Genomic DNA, 14,701 nt, shown 5'->3' with positions numbered 1-14,701 from the left:
AGGTGGGTGAAGGAATTACAAATTATAGCTAGCAATATTGCGGTGGATTTTAATTGTTTTGATTTCCTTTTTATCATTTAATTATCAGTTTTTGATTTCTTTATCTTATTTGAGACTTTGTTTCTCTTTGTTAAAACATCTCATCATAATTGATTTCTGTATTGTTGGTCCTCCATGTGGAATTCCAAACATGGTGAATAATGATCCAACTTGGAAGAATTTAATAAATGATAGATTTAAACTGATATATATTTTTTTGGTTACCGATAAATCAAATGGACTCGAGCAAAGGGGTGTATCATGAATTTATTATTTTTGACAGAATTATCCTTACAAATAATCTTTCACTTCTTGATTTGGATCTTCCGATTTGAATTTGTTTCATAAAAAAAAATCCTTAATATATAGGCACTCATGCATGGAAACATCAATTTGTTATACTGAACTAATAGGTAACCGTTGACAAATTGCAAACCCTAAAATCCTTTTCACAAGCATAAATGTATGCACATACTACTATTTGAATGGAAAAGAAAAAACATTTAAAAAAAAAAACCGTATTGACAAATTGAAAACCCTAAAACTATTGCATATACTATGGTTGAATTTTTTTTTTTTTTTTAAAAATTCAAAATTGACAAATTGAAAACGCTAAAATCTTTATCAAAAATATAAATAACAACTCGATTAGGGTTTGATTCCTCTTTGATCCCAAACATCAATTCGATTAGGGTTTTTTTTTTTTTTCTGTAGATTGCTCGATTAGGGTTCCATGAGGTGTACCTTTTTTTCTTTTCTTTTTCCAAACAACAAAATTCAACTGGTGAAAGGTTGGTTTTGCTATGGTCTTTTTTGTTTTTAAAATATTTATTTTCTTTCTTTCTTTTTTTTTTTATTTCAATTTCCTTATTTTGGATATTTATATAATTTTATTTAATAAACAAACGGTGGTTTGTTGCTTAAAAAAAATGAGAGTGGGTATTATGATGTAAAAAAAAAAAAAAAAAAACAAGAGGGGAATTCAGTGCACTAAGGCCTAAAATATATCTCTTTGATAAGCCATAATTAGGATGACATCTTACTTTTCTGAGAAATTTAAAATTGTGAGGTGCTCCCATACTAATGGCCTTACCACAACTGTTGTGCTCCTATTTAGTTCAAATTTTTTATTTTTTATTTTTTTCACTGAAGTGCACTATTTGGCAATGGGAAATATAGGACTCTAAAGAAGTTTTCGATCCATATTTTGTACTATCAAAATTCATTTACATTTATAAAAGACTGTTCATTTACATGTTAGCCAAAGAGGAAAGCAGTTACCTAAAGTTGAAAAACGTGTGACTTTTCAAGTCGACACGTGGCAGCTAATGAACGAGCAGTTACCTGCAAGTTAGACGCAGTTCCAGGCAGTTAGGAGATCATGGTTCATTCCATTTGACAGTTTCAGAACGTGGCTAGAAGCCTTCAATTAGAATTGAACCACCAAAACCACTCATTCAAAGCTGTAATTCATGGGACATCATGTTTTTACACGTGTCAACATTGTGAGAAGACTAAGGGATATATGTTACACGTGGCAAAAATCAAATATTCCACTTGGCACAAATCAGATGTTCCACTTGACAGCATCTCAATAATAAATGGAACTGCCACTAGCTATAAATAAAAGACTTGGACAAAATAAAAGGCATCTCCACACAGATCAAACAACTCCTATTTTCATTTATACTTCATTTCAGTTCATGCACTTTAATTATCTTTTTATAGTGTAATCTTACTTTTCAAGCACTTTTAATTTAACACATGTATTTCAATTCCTTTAATTTTTAGCACTTGTACTTTAGTTCCTAGTTTAATGAATTTCAGACTTTCAATTTAGTTCATTTCAATACTCCAACAGCACTTTCAACAAGCATTTCCATCTTTTTCCATTCCATCTTTCCATTTTTAAAGTCTTTTTCCACAAAGGCATAAAGAACCTAGCGAGAGCGGTCATTCCAAGCTCTCCACAATCGCCTGATCTTCAAGCCTCCCAAGGCCAGATTTGGAATATAGTTTGGTGCTATTCCATCTCCATTAGATTATCCGCGAATCTTGGCATGCCTGCACCTTTCACATTTCCACTTTGGAACAAATGGAATTTTTGTGGCCAAATACCATGAATCCACCTCGAACCAATCCCATAATCTCATCCTACACACAATAGCACTTTCCCAACCAATCCATCTCATTATACAAATCCACACTAGAGGCCTCTAACTCCAAATGACACAAGTCTACTTACCACCATTTGGAACACTGGTTAGCTATCCCTGCCGTGACACCACCGCTAATCCAACCATTTGGGGTCTAGCTATTAAAATCTCGAAAACAAGACCATCGCTTGTATTTTGTCCATCACAACTATATTCAACTTGACTCCTTTCCTTCACACATCATCCTTTCACTCACGTATTGCCTACCCAATGCATGATCTATAAATACCTCATTAATTGCCTCCTTCCAACTTAAATTGATTAGTTTCTAGCTAGCATTATATGCCATCCAACAACATCAATAACACATTATACAACCATCCTTTAACCCAAGCAAAACCCAATGAGTTACTTCACGAAATCAACTTGTCAAACATCAAACATACTTCAAATCAAGAAAGCTATATCCAAATCATGTTATACACATACTTTACCAATTTCATCATAAAGCATTTATAATTTCCTTATTTTAAGCATGCATCCACATAATCATTCTAACATACAAATTGGCACATTTACATCATATAAAGCATGCTAGCAATTTCTCCACATAGATAACACGTAAATAAGTATATGATTAAACATCAAATATACAAGACAAAGACTTAAATTTTTACATAGTTAAGCAATTCCTTAAAAACATAGTATCTATAGCAAGCCATATCACACAATCATCACATAAGGACTCACAAAAACATAAGACTCCATGAATTAGACACACCTACCTCAAATTAGGATGAAAATCCGAATCCTACTGAAACCAAAGTGCGTTCCTCGTGAAACCGCCTCCGAAGGATGAAAGGGGAGGCAAAGGAAATCAAATAATCCATCTACGGTGCCTCCAAAATTCGAACTTCGTCTTCACCCAAAATCTTCAAAATGCTCCAAATCAAAATCCGAGACCATAGGCACATAGCTCTCGTCGCGCTAGTCAACATTCCCTTCTACGGCATCGCCAAAATCTTACCCGAGCTAGATGCAATCCATGCCTGAAGCATATACAAGGAAAAAGAAAAGAAAAGAATAAGGGGGAGAAAGAGAGGCCACGGTTGGCGAAGACAGGAAATGAAATGATTTGTGGCCAAAAATGAGCTTAGTCCTTTCCTTATATACTAAAGTCAACCCGTGGGTCCCGCCTCCCACTTAAATGCTTAAAATAGCCCATTTAAGTTCCAAACACTCGCAAACGACACAACTCAGTGCAAAATGGTTAATCCCTACGTAAATGAAGAGCATAGTGGTGTCGAAAAAAATTTTGAACACGAAAATCTCTCAATAGGCCCATGAGACCTCTCAGCACGAAAATTGAAACTGATCGAAAAGAACCCAAATGAATTTCTAATGGTTCTAAACCCAAAAAAAAATATCCCAAACAACTCCCGGAACACTGTGGCACACATTCCCCATACACAAACAAAAAAAATGGTCGGGGAATATCGAAAAATCCGGAACATCACAATGATGTTATTATTGAATTTTAGTGTCTCTGTTCTTTCCTTTGTGTTGTTATTTCCAGGGAAAAAAAATTGTTTAATTACACTTGATCCCTAATACTAATGTTGTGTAGCATTTAACAATGTTTTGGCACATTATCATTTACCCCATGTTGTTTTGTTAATGGATCGTGAATGAAAAATAACCCTATGGCATGCATATAGAGTGTAAAACCTACTATACATTCTAAAAAGTCTATAACATTTCATTTTAGAGCAAACAAGAACCTGAATGCTGAAAAACTAAAGTATCCCTCTATAACTGAATAAAAATTAAGTAAAAAACTAATTAAATGTGAAATAACTAAATTGTCCCTATTTTCTTTTCTTTTTTTTGAGTTTCTTCTCAATCATCACTGCCACCAGTAATGGAACAACGACGACGACTTGATATGTCTGTAGTTGATCGGTTTAGTGTATGTGTGTGTATGTTTATTTAGCTAAAATGTTACATTATATATTATACCCGTCCGCAAAATTTTAGGTTGTTTTGCAATTTTACAATTGATACACTGTCCTCTGGTAAAACATTTGTTAGCATTGCGAGTGCAACTCGGGCGGAATGGATGCGTTCAAGGTACAACTCAAATTCAACTCAACATATAAACTATTCAACCTACCTTGACCTTCAATCTGAACTAACCAACTCAAGTCCAATCCATTCTTAAATGGTTTAGTTTAGGATCAATTCCGTCTGACAAATCGAAAATTTTGGGTTAAAATTTGGATTGCAAGACTAACTTTTTTTATATAAACATATCGTACCACATTAGGCAATTTGTAGATTAATTTTTTATTCTTTATTTGTTAGGAATGTACATGATCTACCACTAGGCATATTTTAAATTTTGGGTTATGCATTGGTTGTTAGCACCTCAACCCAAACTTAATTCTAATTGTGTTGCAGTTCATAGATATAGGTGCAAAATTCCGCTCAACCACTAACGATTGAGAAAAATAATACAACACACTCAAGAATAGTAAAAATAAACAAGAACAATGTATAGAGAAGTATAGAATTGCTTGGATCCTTTTATTGGAGGTCTGGGCCTCTATTTATACACAAAAATTGGTAGAATTAAAGTCGCGTTGCTTGTCCTCCAATTCTTCCCATACATGACTTTCTTTGCAAATAGAGTTCTTTCTATTGTATAATATTTCCTACATAGAACTTGCTTTGTATAGAACTTTCCTTCTGTGTTGAATCCTTTGCTTAATAGGATTGGACAATATTTAATTGTACTTGGGCTGGATGCAACTTAGTTTAAATGACTTGACCAATGGGCCGGAACTTCAACAGTAGTGATGTTGGGCTGATTAATGTTTTTACCTGGTTTGGAGGTCCAATACAAATGATATTGGGTTAAAGAATAATGTAATTTGGGCTTAATCCGGATGGGCTTTTGAAATCTACCAAATGTAGATTTATATAGCAATGACGTGTTCAATTCTTATTGGAGGGAGATTTTTCCCTCCACACTTTGCCCCTAATTCCTCTTTAATTGGGTTATGGTTCCTAATTGAAGGGGAATTGAAGTTGTGTAGTTACCACTTTCGCACGAGGCGTTTCCATTTGTGTCTATTGTTATTCTAACTCAAGGACTTCTTCAAGACTTGCTTTTGTTCTCAGTGTGCTCGTTCCGTCCATTGCGTTCTTCACATTCTCATATCTCTAGGTTAGTTCTTCTTTCCCTTTTTCCAATCTTGCATTATGAGTACTTTGACTACTCCTAAACGTATAGAAATAGCAAATTCTGAGTCCATGCCCTCGTCCTCCCCTAATCTCATTAGGGTTCCTCCTCCTAGGGTTTCGAACTTCCTTAAGCCTCGGTCGGATAGTATTTTTACTAAAGAAGAAAGGAACACAATTTTATCTGTTCGTCATATTAAGTTTTCCATTGAATCCGTAATGGAAGATTTTGAGATTCCTGAGGGAGTAGAAATTGTAGAATACCCCAAGGGCGCCGATTTTTGTGCCGGCGAGGGCGTCAGAAAAGACAAGTTGCTCCTCTCTGTTGGGCATCTCAACGCTCTTAGATTCCCCCTTCATCCCTTTTATCATTTAGTCTTTAACAAATTGGGAATTGCACCTTTACAAGTAAACCCTAACTTCCTTCGAGTAATCTCGGCACTCCTCATTCGCCGATGGCTGGAGAGTCTTGACCTGACTCTGGCTAACTTGCTAATCACTTACACTATTTCTAGCATGAAACCGAACCTGGTCGCTTCTATTTCACCTCTCCCTTGCACCAAAGGATATAGACAGACCTCCCTACTTCTGAAAAGAAGTGGAAAGAGAGGATGATAATTGTTAAAGGGAGATGGGCCGTGCCTCAATCGAGCAAACTCCCAATCCCACACAAGTTCGGGAAGTTAGGTATAGAACATCACCCCTCTCTTTATGAAGATTGTTCTGGCTGTTTCCCATGTCGAGTCTTATTCTTTCAGTATATTTATGAGTTTCTTGGTGTTTTTTCAATGACATTCCCTTCCTCTACTGCAAATAAGAGGCTTTCCTTCCTTGAAGAGCAGGTTTGGAGAGACCCTCTTTCTGTTGAGGACTTGCTTACCTTTGCAAACCTTAAAGCAGTTGCTTCCAGAGTCGTAGCTACTGATCTCATGGACCTCTCACTTCCATCTTTCGACAGCTTCCCCATGACTGAGGAAGAAAAACAAAGGGCTGAAGCCTTGAAGAGAAAGGCTGCAGAGAGTGCCCCATTAACTATATTGCGCTCAAACGAACAGGAGAAGGAGATTGACGAAATTCCTCTGAACAAGAAGGCGAGGTTGACTTCTTCTTCAACTACGAAATCCAAGGGCGCTTCTAACCCAAAAAGTAAAGGAAAGAAGGCTGAAGAGACTAATCCTAAAGAGGAGGTCAGAGCTTACATCCTTGCTGAGGCTAGAGCACCTTGGACTCCTTCTTTCTCAAGGGCTGACAAGTCCGTCCTCTATACCGGTGATTCGATGATCACTAATCCATCTACAGCGCTGGCTGTTGCTCGGGGAATGTGGCTCCCCAAGGATGAAAAGATTATTAGTAAGATGGGATTGGAACAACTACTCCCTTCTACCCCCGTTCGAGCCATAGAGGTTTGCTCCTCCCCTCTTCTTCCCTTGTCATAATCATCTCACCAATTTTCTTATATTGTGATTGTTTCTATCTGACAATGCAGGGCCTGTATCACACCGTGGCTCTTTGTGCCACCGCTGAGGCTCAGTCTCTCTCCATTCAGAAGTTGGAGAGAGACATCAGCAATTCTGAGAAGAAGGCATCCCATGCCATTACAAATGCTCAAATTGCATATGAAGCTAGGGATGTTTATAAGAAGCATCTGGCTGCTTCTGATGCAAAAGTGGAGTCGCTGGAGGCTGAGGTCCAGCGTTTGAATGATGCCCTTAGCAACTGCATCATTGCAGGGAGGTAGATGTAGGGGTGTTACTCCAGTTTAATGTGCTTGTCTAGCGCCAAAGCCTACAGGTCTGGCTTCAATCAAGGTTTAGGCAAGAGAACAACAGATCCTGAGGCTTTTGATACCCATATGGGGGTGTCTTTACCTTATGATGAGGGTTCGAAGGCTTAAAAAGCTGAAGTTCTCTTTGCCGAGATGGTGAAGGCTCATCCTAAAGTCCCTCCAGCTCCAAGTGCCTCAAATCCTGCAACTAATCCTGGCCCATTAAATCCTCCACCTACAAGTCCAGCTGTGGTGGATGTTTTTTAATCTACCCCATTTGATCCGAAGAGGAAGTAGGATCAAGTAATCTTGTTCTTTTTGTAATGAAACAATATTTGGAATGATAGTTATGAATGATATAACCATATTTATTAAGCTGTGACGCCTTAATTTTTCTTCGACTGAGTATGCTTGAATGCTTTTAATATTTCACACACTTTATTGGATGTGATAGTTTTAAGGAAAGTACCATGCCTAAGGGTTCCACATTTGTTTTAGTCCGAAGCAAAACTAAATAAGATGTGAAGAAGGGATCTCCTCTGACGATTTACCTGATAACAGAGGATAGTTTTTTCCTTTGGTGATTTAACCGTCAAGGCCTTCTTAAAATGGATTTGTGTGGAGTAAGTATGTTTATACTTGTTTCTTCTTGTATTTTTTTTGATGTGGGACAATCTCGTGACTCATATTATCGAACTTAGAGTCAGTGAGTATGACCTTCACAAGACCTCGGTATTGGGCGTAAGAGTAAGTTTTGCCAAGCTGGACACTTAGGGTCCGTAGCGAATGAACTACTCCCCGGCCCTGAGCCTGAGGGGAGGTTTGCCGAGCTGGACACTTAGGGTCCAAAGTAAGTGAATTACTCCCCGGCACTGAGCCTGAGGGGAGGTTTGCCGAGCTGGACACTTAGGGTCCGAAGCGAGTGAATTACTCCCCCGCACTGAGCCTGAGGGTAGGTTTGCCGAGCTGGACACTTACCGAAGCGAGTGAATTACTCCTCGGCGCTGAGCCTGAGGGGAGGTTTGCTGAGCTGGACACTTAGGGTCTGAAGTGAGTGAATTACTCCCAGACGCTGAGCCTGAGGGGAGGTTTGCCGAGCTCGACACTTAGGGTCCGAAGCGAGTGAATTACTCCTCGGCGCTGAGCCTGAGGGGAGGTTTGCCGAGCTGGACACTTAGGGTTTGAAGCGAGTGAATTTCTCCCCGGCGCTGAGCCTGGGGGGAGCTTTGCTGAGCTATAGCATATATATATATATTTTTCAAACAACTTGTCATAAGGCCGAAGACTCAAAAATGATAGGAGGCCAAGAAAGCGAGTAACAGTGGCTGGGAAGTTTCCTATTTGCTTATTTTGGAGACTTTCTTCCACTGAGACTCCCTTCTTGGTGACCAAATGTAGTGGATTACGCATATATCAACCACATTTCTTTTCTACTTCTATCCGATGTGGGACATAAATTAAACTTTGTCAAAAAAAAGTCAGTGTAAGGAATGCCTCTGGTACTGGGCTTGGCAGCCTTTAATACCAGTGGGCCCTCCTTACACTGCAGTCAACTATTTGAATATTCCCATATATAACAGAATGTAAAACATACTTTTTTATCGATTTGGGATAGAAAGCTTTAAATAGGCCATAACTTGGGTTTAAAAAAGAATCATTGTGAAGAATGCTTTTAAAAAAGAATCATTGTGAAGAATGCTTCTTAATAACTTGATTTTAGCATTGCTTTGCATAAAAAATGCATAATGCGTCTTGGCACACAAATATGCATAAAAATCACATAATTATAGGGCACTAGTATGGCCCTCATTTTTATGGAAAGAAATAAATGAAGTAGAATTGTACTAAATATGATAGAAGCAACATAAAGAAAAAACCTGACTGACTGTGGGCATAAGCAGCCTTATTTGTGAAGAATTACTAGCAAAATTGACAAACTTATCTAATGGTAATACCTTTTAAAGTGTATTGCATTTCAAGGACGCGCAATGGGATGTCCGTCAGCTTTGGCCAAACGATATGCTCCCTTCCCCACTACTTCAATAACCCTATAAGGTCCGGTCCAATTAGGTTCCAGTTTCTTTACATGAGCTGTCTCTTGCTTCAAAACCCAATCGCCTACCACAAAGCTCCTGAACCTGACGTGTTTGTTATAACTGCTTCGCAACTGTTGCTGATATGAAGTAAGCCTAATTGCTACAGCATCCCTTTTTCTCGTCCAGGAGATCGAGGCTGTGTTCGAGCTGCTGACCATTGTTTCCTTCAAGTAACAAGAATGTCTGAAGGGTTGGAACTGCCGCCTCGGTTAGGATCACAACTTTCGATCTATAAGCCATGGCAAATGGACTTTCCCCCGTGGGCCGCCGTGGAGTGGTTCAGTATGCCCAAAGCACCTGAGAGAGATTCTCGTACCATTTTGTTTTAAGTTTCTCCAACTTCTTCTTTAAACAACTAAAAATGGTTCGGTTAGTTATTTCAGCCTGTCCATTCCCTTGTGGATGACTGACTGCAGTTAGCTTTTGTATAATTCCATGCTCGTCAAATAATTTTCTTATACTCTTATTGTCAAGGTTCTTACCATTGTCCATCATAATGACTTTTGGTACCCCAAACCGGCAAATGATGTTGTTCTAAAGAAAACTTTTTACCTACTCATGAGTCACACTTAAGTAAGCCTCGGCTTCCACCCATTTTGTGAAATAGTCTGTAGCCAGCAGCACGTATTCCTTTTGTTCCATGGTCTTGGGTAACGGGCCCACCATATCAATCCCCCATTGTGTGAACGGCCATGGATTTGCCATTGCATGTAAATCTTCGGCATGTTGATGCTTTATTGGACCATGGCGCTAACACTTATCACATCTCCGGGCGTACTCTTCATCATTCCGGGCCAAGTACGGCCAGAAGTAACCTTAAGTTAGAACCTTATGTACAAGGGATCTGCCCCAAGAGTGGTTGCCGTAATCTCCATCATGAATCTGTTTCAACACCACAAGGCCTCAGTAGGGCTTAAACATTTCAGGTAAGGACCTGAGAATGATTTTCGATATAACTAGTTGTTGATGGCATATTTAGCTGCGGTGAGTCTTAGCTTCCACGCCTCATTTTTCTGGTTTGAAAGAGTCCCATGCTTGAGGTAGGCTTCCAATGGATCAATCCAGCATGGTTCTTGCGGAATGACTGGAATCATCATTACTTCTTGCTGAGGGTTGATGCTGGGTTCATCCAGGACGTCAATTAGCATAATCTGAATTAGATCTTCATTTGTGGATGACGCTGCCGTGGCCAATTGATCTGCTTCAGCATTCTTAACATGAGGTACCTGGTGGAATTCGACTTGATCGAATCCTCGTGTAACATTCTTCACAACTTCTTTATATGCTTTCATCCTTTCCTCTTTGGGATGATACTGACCTGTCACTTGATTTATAACAAGCTATGAGTCACTAAAAACTTTTAAACAATGTACCTGAAGGCTGCTGGCCAATCGAAGACCAGCAAGTAACGCCTCATATTCAGCCTCATTGTTTGTAGCAGGGAAATTTAAGCAAATGGACTGCTACAACTTGGTACCCTCGGGTGTTGATATAACAACCCCAACTCCTACACTTGTTTAGTTCGAGGAGCCATTGACCCAAAGCTCCCACTATGGTTCAGGGAGTTCTGGCTCTTCGGAAGTGTCTTCATATTCTAAAAGAAAATCTGCTAAGGCTTATCCCTTGTGCGACACCTTCGGCTTATAAGTTATGTCGAATGAACTAAGCTCGATAGCCCATTTAGTAATTCTCCCAGATAGATCTGGCTTAGAGAGTATACCCCGTATAGGATAGTTGGTGAGTACCACAATGCTATGAGATTCAAAATAATGTCGAAGCTTCCTTTTGGCATAAACCAAGGCTATGATGATTTTCTCCGCTATGCTATACCATGTCTCGGCATTTGTCATTGTCTTACTTGTGTAGAAGACTGGATGTTGAATCTTTCCTTCCTCTCAAATCAATGCTGCACTTGTCATTATGCTAGAAATTGCTAAGTACATAATAAGAACCTCTCCGGGTTTTGGAGCGGATAGAATTGGAGGTTCGGCCATATAACATTTCAACTGATTGAGGACCTCCTGCTATTGAGGTCCCCATATATCCTTATTCTTAGATCTTATGGCATCAAAGAATGGTTTACACTTATCTGATAATCGGGATATAAACCGGCTGAGGGCTGCGATCCGACCGGTAAGAACTTACACCTCCTTACGATTTTTTGGTTCCTAATTCTGCATGAGGGCCTTAGCCTGAGCTGGGCTTACCTCTATCCCTCTTTTATTCACTATATGGCCGAGGAATTGACCTGCTGATACTGCAAAGGAGCACTTGGATGGATTCAGCTTCATGTTGTACTTCTTCAGAGTATTGAAAACTTCCTAGAGATGCTTTGGATGGTCTTCCTTCTTCACACTTTTGACCACCATGTCATATATGTATGCTTCAACTGTCTTCCCTAACAAATTGTCAAAGTTCTTGTTAACAAGGCGTTGATAAGTGGCCCCAGCGTTCTTCAGCCCGAAGGGCATGACCCTGTAACAATAAGTCCCCTTTTCTGTAATGAAATTCGTTTTATCTTCATCTTCTTGGTTTATAGGAATCTGATTGTATCCCGAGTACGCATCAAGGAATGTCAGCCTCTCGTAGCCAGTAGTAGCATCAACCATCTGATTTATCTTTGGCAGAAAGAAGCTATCTTTAAGGCAGGCTTTGTTAAGGTTGGTATAATCTACACAAACCCTCCACTTTCCATTCTTTTTTTGTACGACCACCACGTTTGACAGCCATTGTGGATATTGCACTTCTCGAATGAAACCTACTTGCAACAACTTGTTCACTTCTTCAACTATAATGCGATTGCGTTCGGGGGCAAACCTTCGGTGTTTCTGCTTTACCGGTTTAAACTTTGGATCCACCTTCAGGCTATGGCAGGAGACTAAAGGAACGATTCCTACCATGTCCGAGTGATCTCATGTAAAAGCATCTGCATTATTCCGAATGACATCAATTAATGCTTCATTTTCTTCGGAAATGAAGAAAAACCTCAATAAGTGACCTTCTAAGGGTCGTCCAGGATAACTTCTACGGCTTCGAGGGTCTCCTTGGTAGGCTTAACAATTTTCTCTTCCTCCTCCACCTTAAGATACTTAGGAAGAGGGCTCTGTAATTGCTATTTGAGTATATTTCTGGAAGTCATACCTGGTTGAGGCTGTCTAGATACCTTCTTTGCTTCAGCCTGTGTCAGCATATAACATTCCTTCATAGCGACTTGATCGCCCTATAGGTTAATCACCTCTTTTCCGTCCAGAGACAAGCACCGCATCACCTGACGAAGGGTGGACGAAACTCCTCTCATCCGGTGTATCCAGCCTCTTCCCATGATGAGATTATAAGAAGGATGGACCTCTGTTAAGACAGAGGTCTCCTTTAGAGTTCTCTTCGCCGCAGTTACGGATAAGTCTATTACTCTAAGGGGATCTACTCGTGTGCCATCAAGCCCTATCAATGGGCTAGAGGTAGGTCGAATAGATGATGATGGGATCTCTAGTTGCTCAAAGACCGTCTTTGTGATGATGTTGGCGTTACTCCCTAGGTCTATCAAAACCCTCTTGATCATGCAATTTGCCACTAAAAGACTGATGACCAATGGATCCTCATGGGGGAGCTGAACTCTGGATAGATTGCCATCACCGAATCCAATACTGATGTTACCTGAAGTGATAGCATTGATTGAGGATATCTTCCTGAGCTTATGGGTTGCCCTCAATCTGGATCTATATATCACCTCGGACTCTTGATCATCTTCAGATTTGCCATATATTGCATGAATGACCTTTAACTAAGTTCTTTCTACCTTACGAGGATAGAGCTCGTGGGGCTTCACATACTCCTTTGTCATGAGGTAGTCTGCCAACTCACCTCTTTCTATCATATTTTCCACTTATCGCCTAAGGGATCTGCAATCATTGGTTGAATGCCCATAATCTCGGTGATAAGTGCAATACTTGCTTTTGTCCCTCTACTCCAAGGGTTGCTTCATTGGCTGCGGGGCTGTGAACTTCATCTTATTCTCTTGGAAGAGCTAAGCCAAGGTAGTTCGGAGAGGTGTAAACCCTTCCTCTATCCTTTGCCGCTTCTCAGGTGCCTGGGTGATCGGTGTTGAGACGTGTTGACTTTTCTGAATCTTTGAATTTGGAATTCTCTCTCGAGGCTTGTTCTCCACTGTCATGAGGGTGGCGTGCTGCGCTAGGTGGGCTACATTTTCCTCGAGCCGAATGTAGATCTGGGCCCTAGCATTAAGAGTCTGCATATCGGGAGGAGAATACTTGACCAAGGAAGTGTGAAACTTCATCCCCTGAATCATTGCAAGTTTAAATGTTTCTATAGCAGTCGCGGGATGATAGTCTGCTATTTTCGAGGCTTCCATGTTGAATCTAGATAAGAAATCCTGCAGTGTTTCCCCCTTCTTTTGCCTTACGGTGAAGAGGCTAGCAATACTCTTCTTTTGCTTCTTATTTTCGCAGTATTGTGCTAGGAACATGGTGCACAGAGTTATGTAATCCGGGATGGACTTATGTGGCATATTCCTGAACCACTCTAGTGCTGCTCCTGTCAAGCTGGTAGGCTAAACTCTAAACATCCAAGGGTCATTACGGTCATCCAAAGCCATCTTTTGGTCGTAATGATCTAGGTGCCGAGAAGGATCTCCCGTACCGTCAAACTGAGTAAAAGAAGGCATGGTAAATTTCTTGGGCCTCTCAACCTTATACACATCGTCAGTGAAAGGAGTTTTGACCAGGGAGTTTTTGTGCTCTCTAGCCATCTCAACAGGTGTCTGAATCTTCAGGAGTCTTTTCTCATCAAAGGCATCTTGAACACTTGCACCATCTGGAATTCCATTGGACCACACTGTGAGCTTATGGCTAGACTCGACTTACTCGTCCTGCATAGGACGAGGGACGTTGTCTGAGGCACAGCCTCGGACCTTGCCCTCTATTGTTGTTGAACCTCGTTGGGTCGTGCCCCATTAGGTGGAAGCCCGTTAACTGGAGGAATATTCTGATTAGGGGGTGTTACTGTGTCACCTAGTGGTGGCGGTGGTGCCAACCGAGCCATCGCCATTTGCAGAGTGTTATTCTGCTGTTGAAGCAAGGCGATCTGAGCCACGCTAGCTTCATTTGCTTGACCAAGTATGTCAAACTGGTGTAGAAACTCTTCACGCATCTTCTGCATCAACTTCATCTATTGATCTGTTGAAGATCCTCCGTTCGACATTCCGGATGGTAATTACAGGATTCACTTGTGAAACAAGAGTGGGAATATATTTACACACGTTCCCACAGACGGCGCCAAAGTGTAGATACAAAATTCCGCTCAACCAATAACGATTGAGAAAAATAATACAACACACTCAAGAATAGTAAAAATAAACAAGAACAATGTATAGAGAAGTATAGAAT

At 40.2% G+C, this 14,701-nt stretch overlaps 1 protein-coding gene across 1 annotated transcript; it reads right to left on the bottom strand.

Moving 5' to 3' along the window:
- Positions 1-12,519: 12,519 nt before the first annotated feature.
- LOC132301362 (uncharacterized) lies at positions 12,520-13,173 on the bottom strand. Its single transcript, XM_059798620.1, has 2 exons — positions 13,161-13,173; positions 12,520-13,043 (listed from the first exon to the last, which is right to left on the bottom strand). Exons 1-2 carry the CDS (start codon positions 13,171-13,173, stop codon positions 12,520-12,522), a joined length of 537 nt encoding a protein of 178 aa, XP_059654603.1.
- Positions 13,174-14,701: the final 1,528 nt, after the last annotated feature.

Source organism: Cornus florida, unplaced genomic scaffold (assembly GCF_030987335.1).
Source record: "Cornus florida cultivar Cherokee Brave unplaced genomic scaffold, ASM3098733v1 CherokeeBrave_3.0.0_Hap2_Chr03, whole genome shotgun sequence".
NCBI lineage: Eukaryota > Viridiplantae > Streptophyta > Magnoliopsida > Cornales > Cornaceae > Cornus > Cornus florida.
This window is presented reverse-complemented; position numbering and strand designations above follow the sequence as displayed.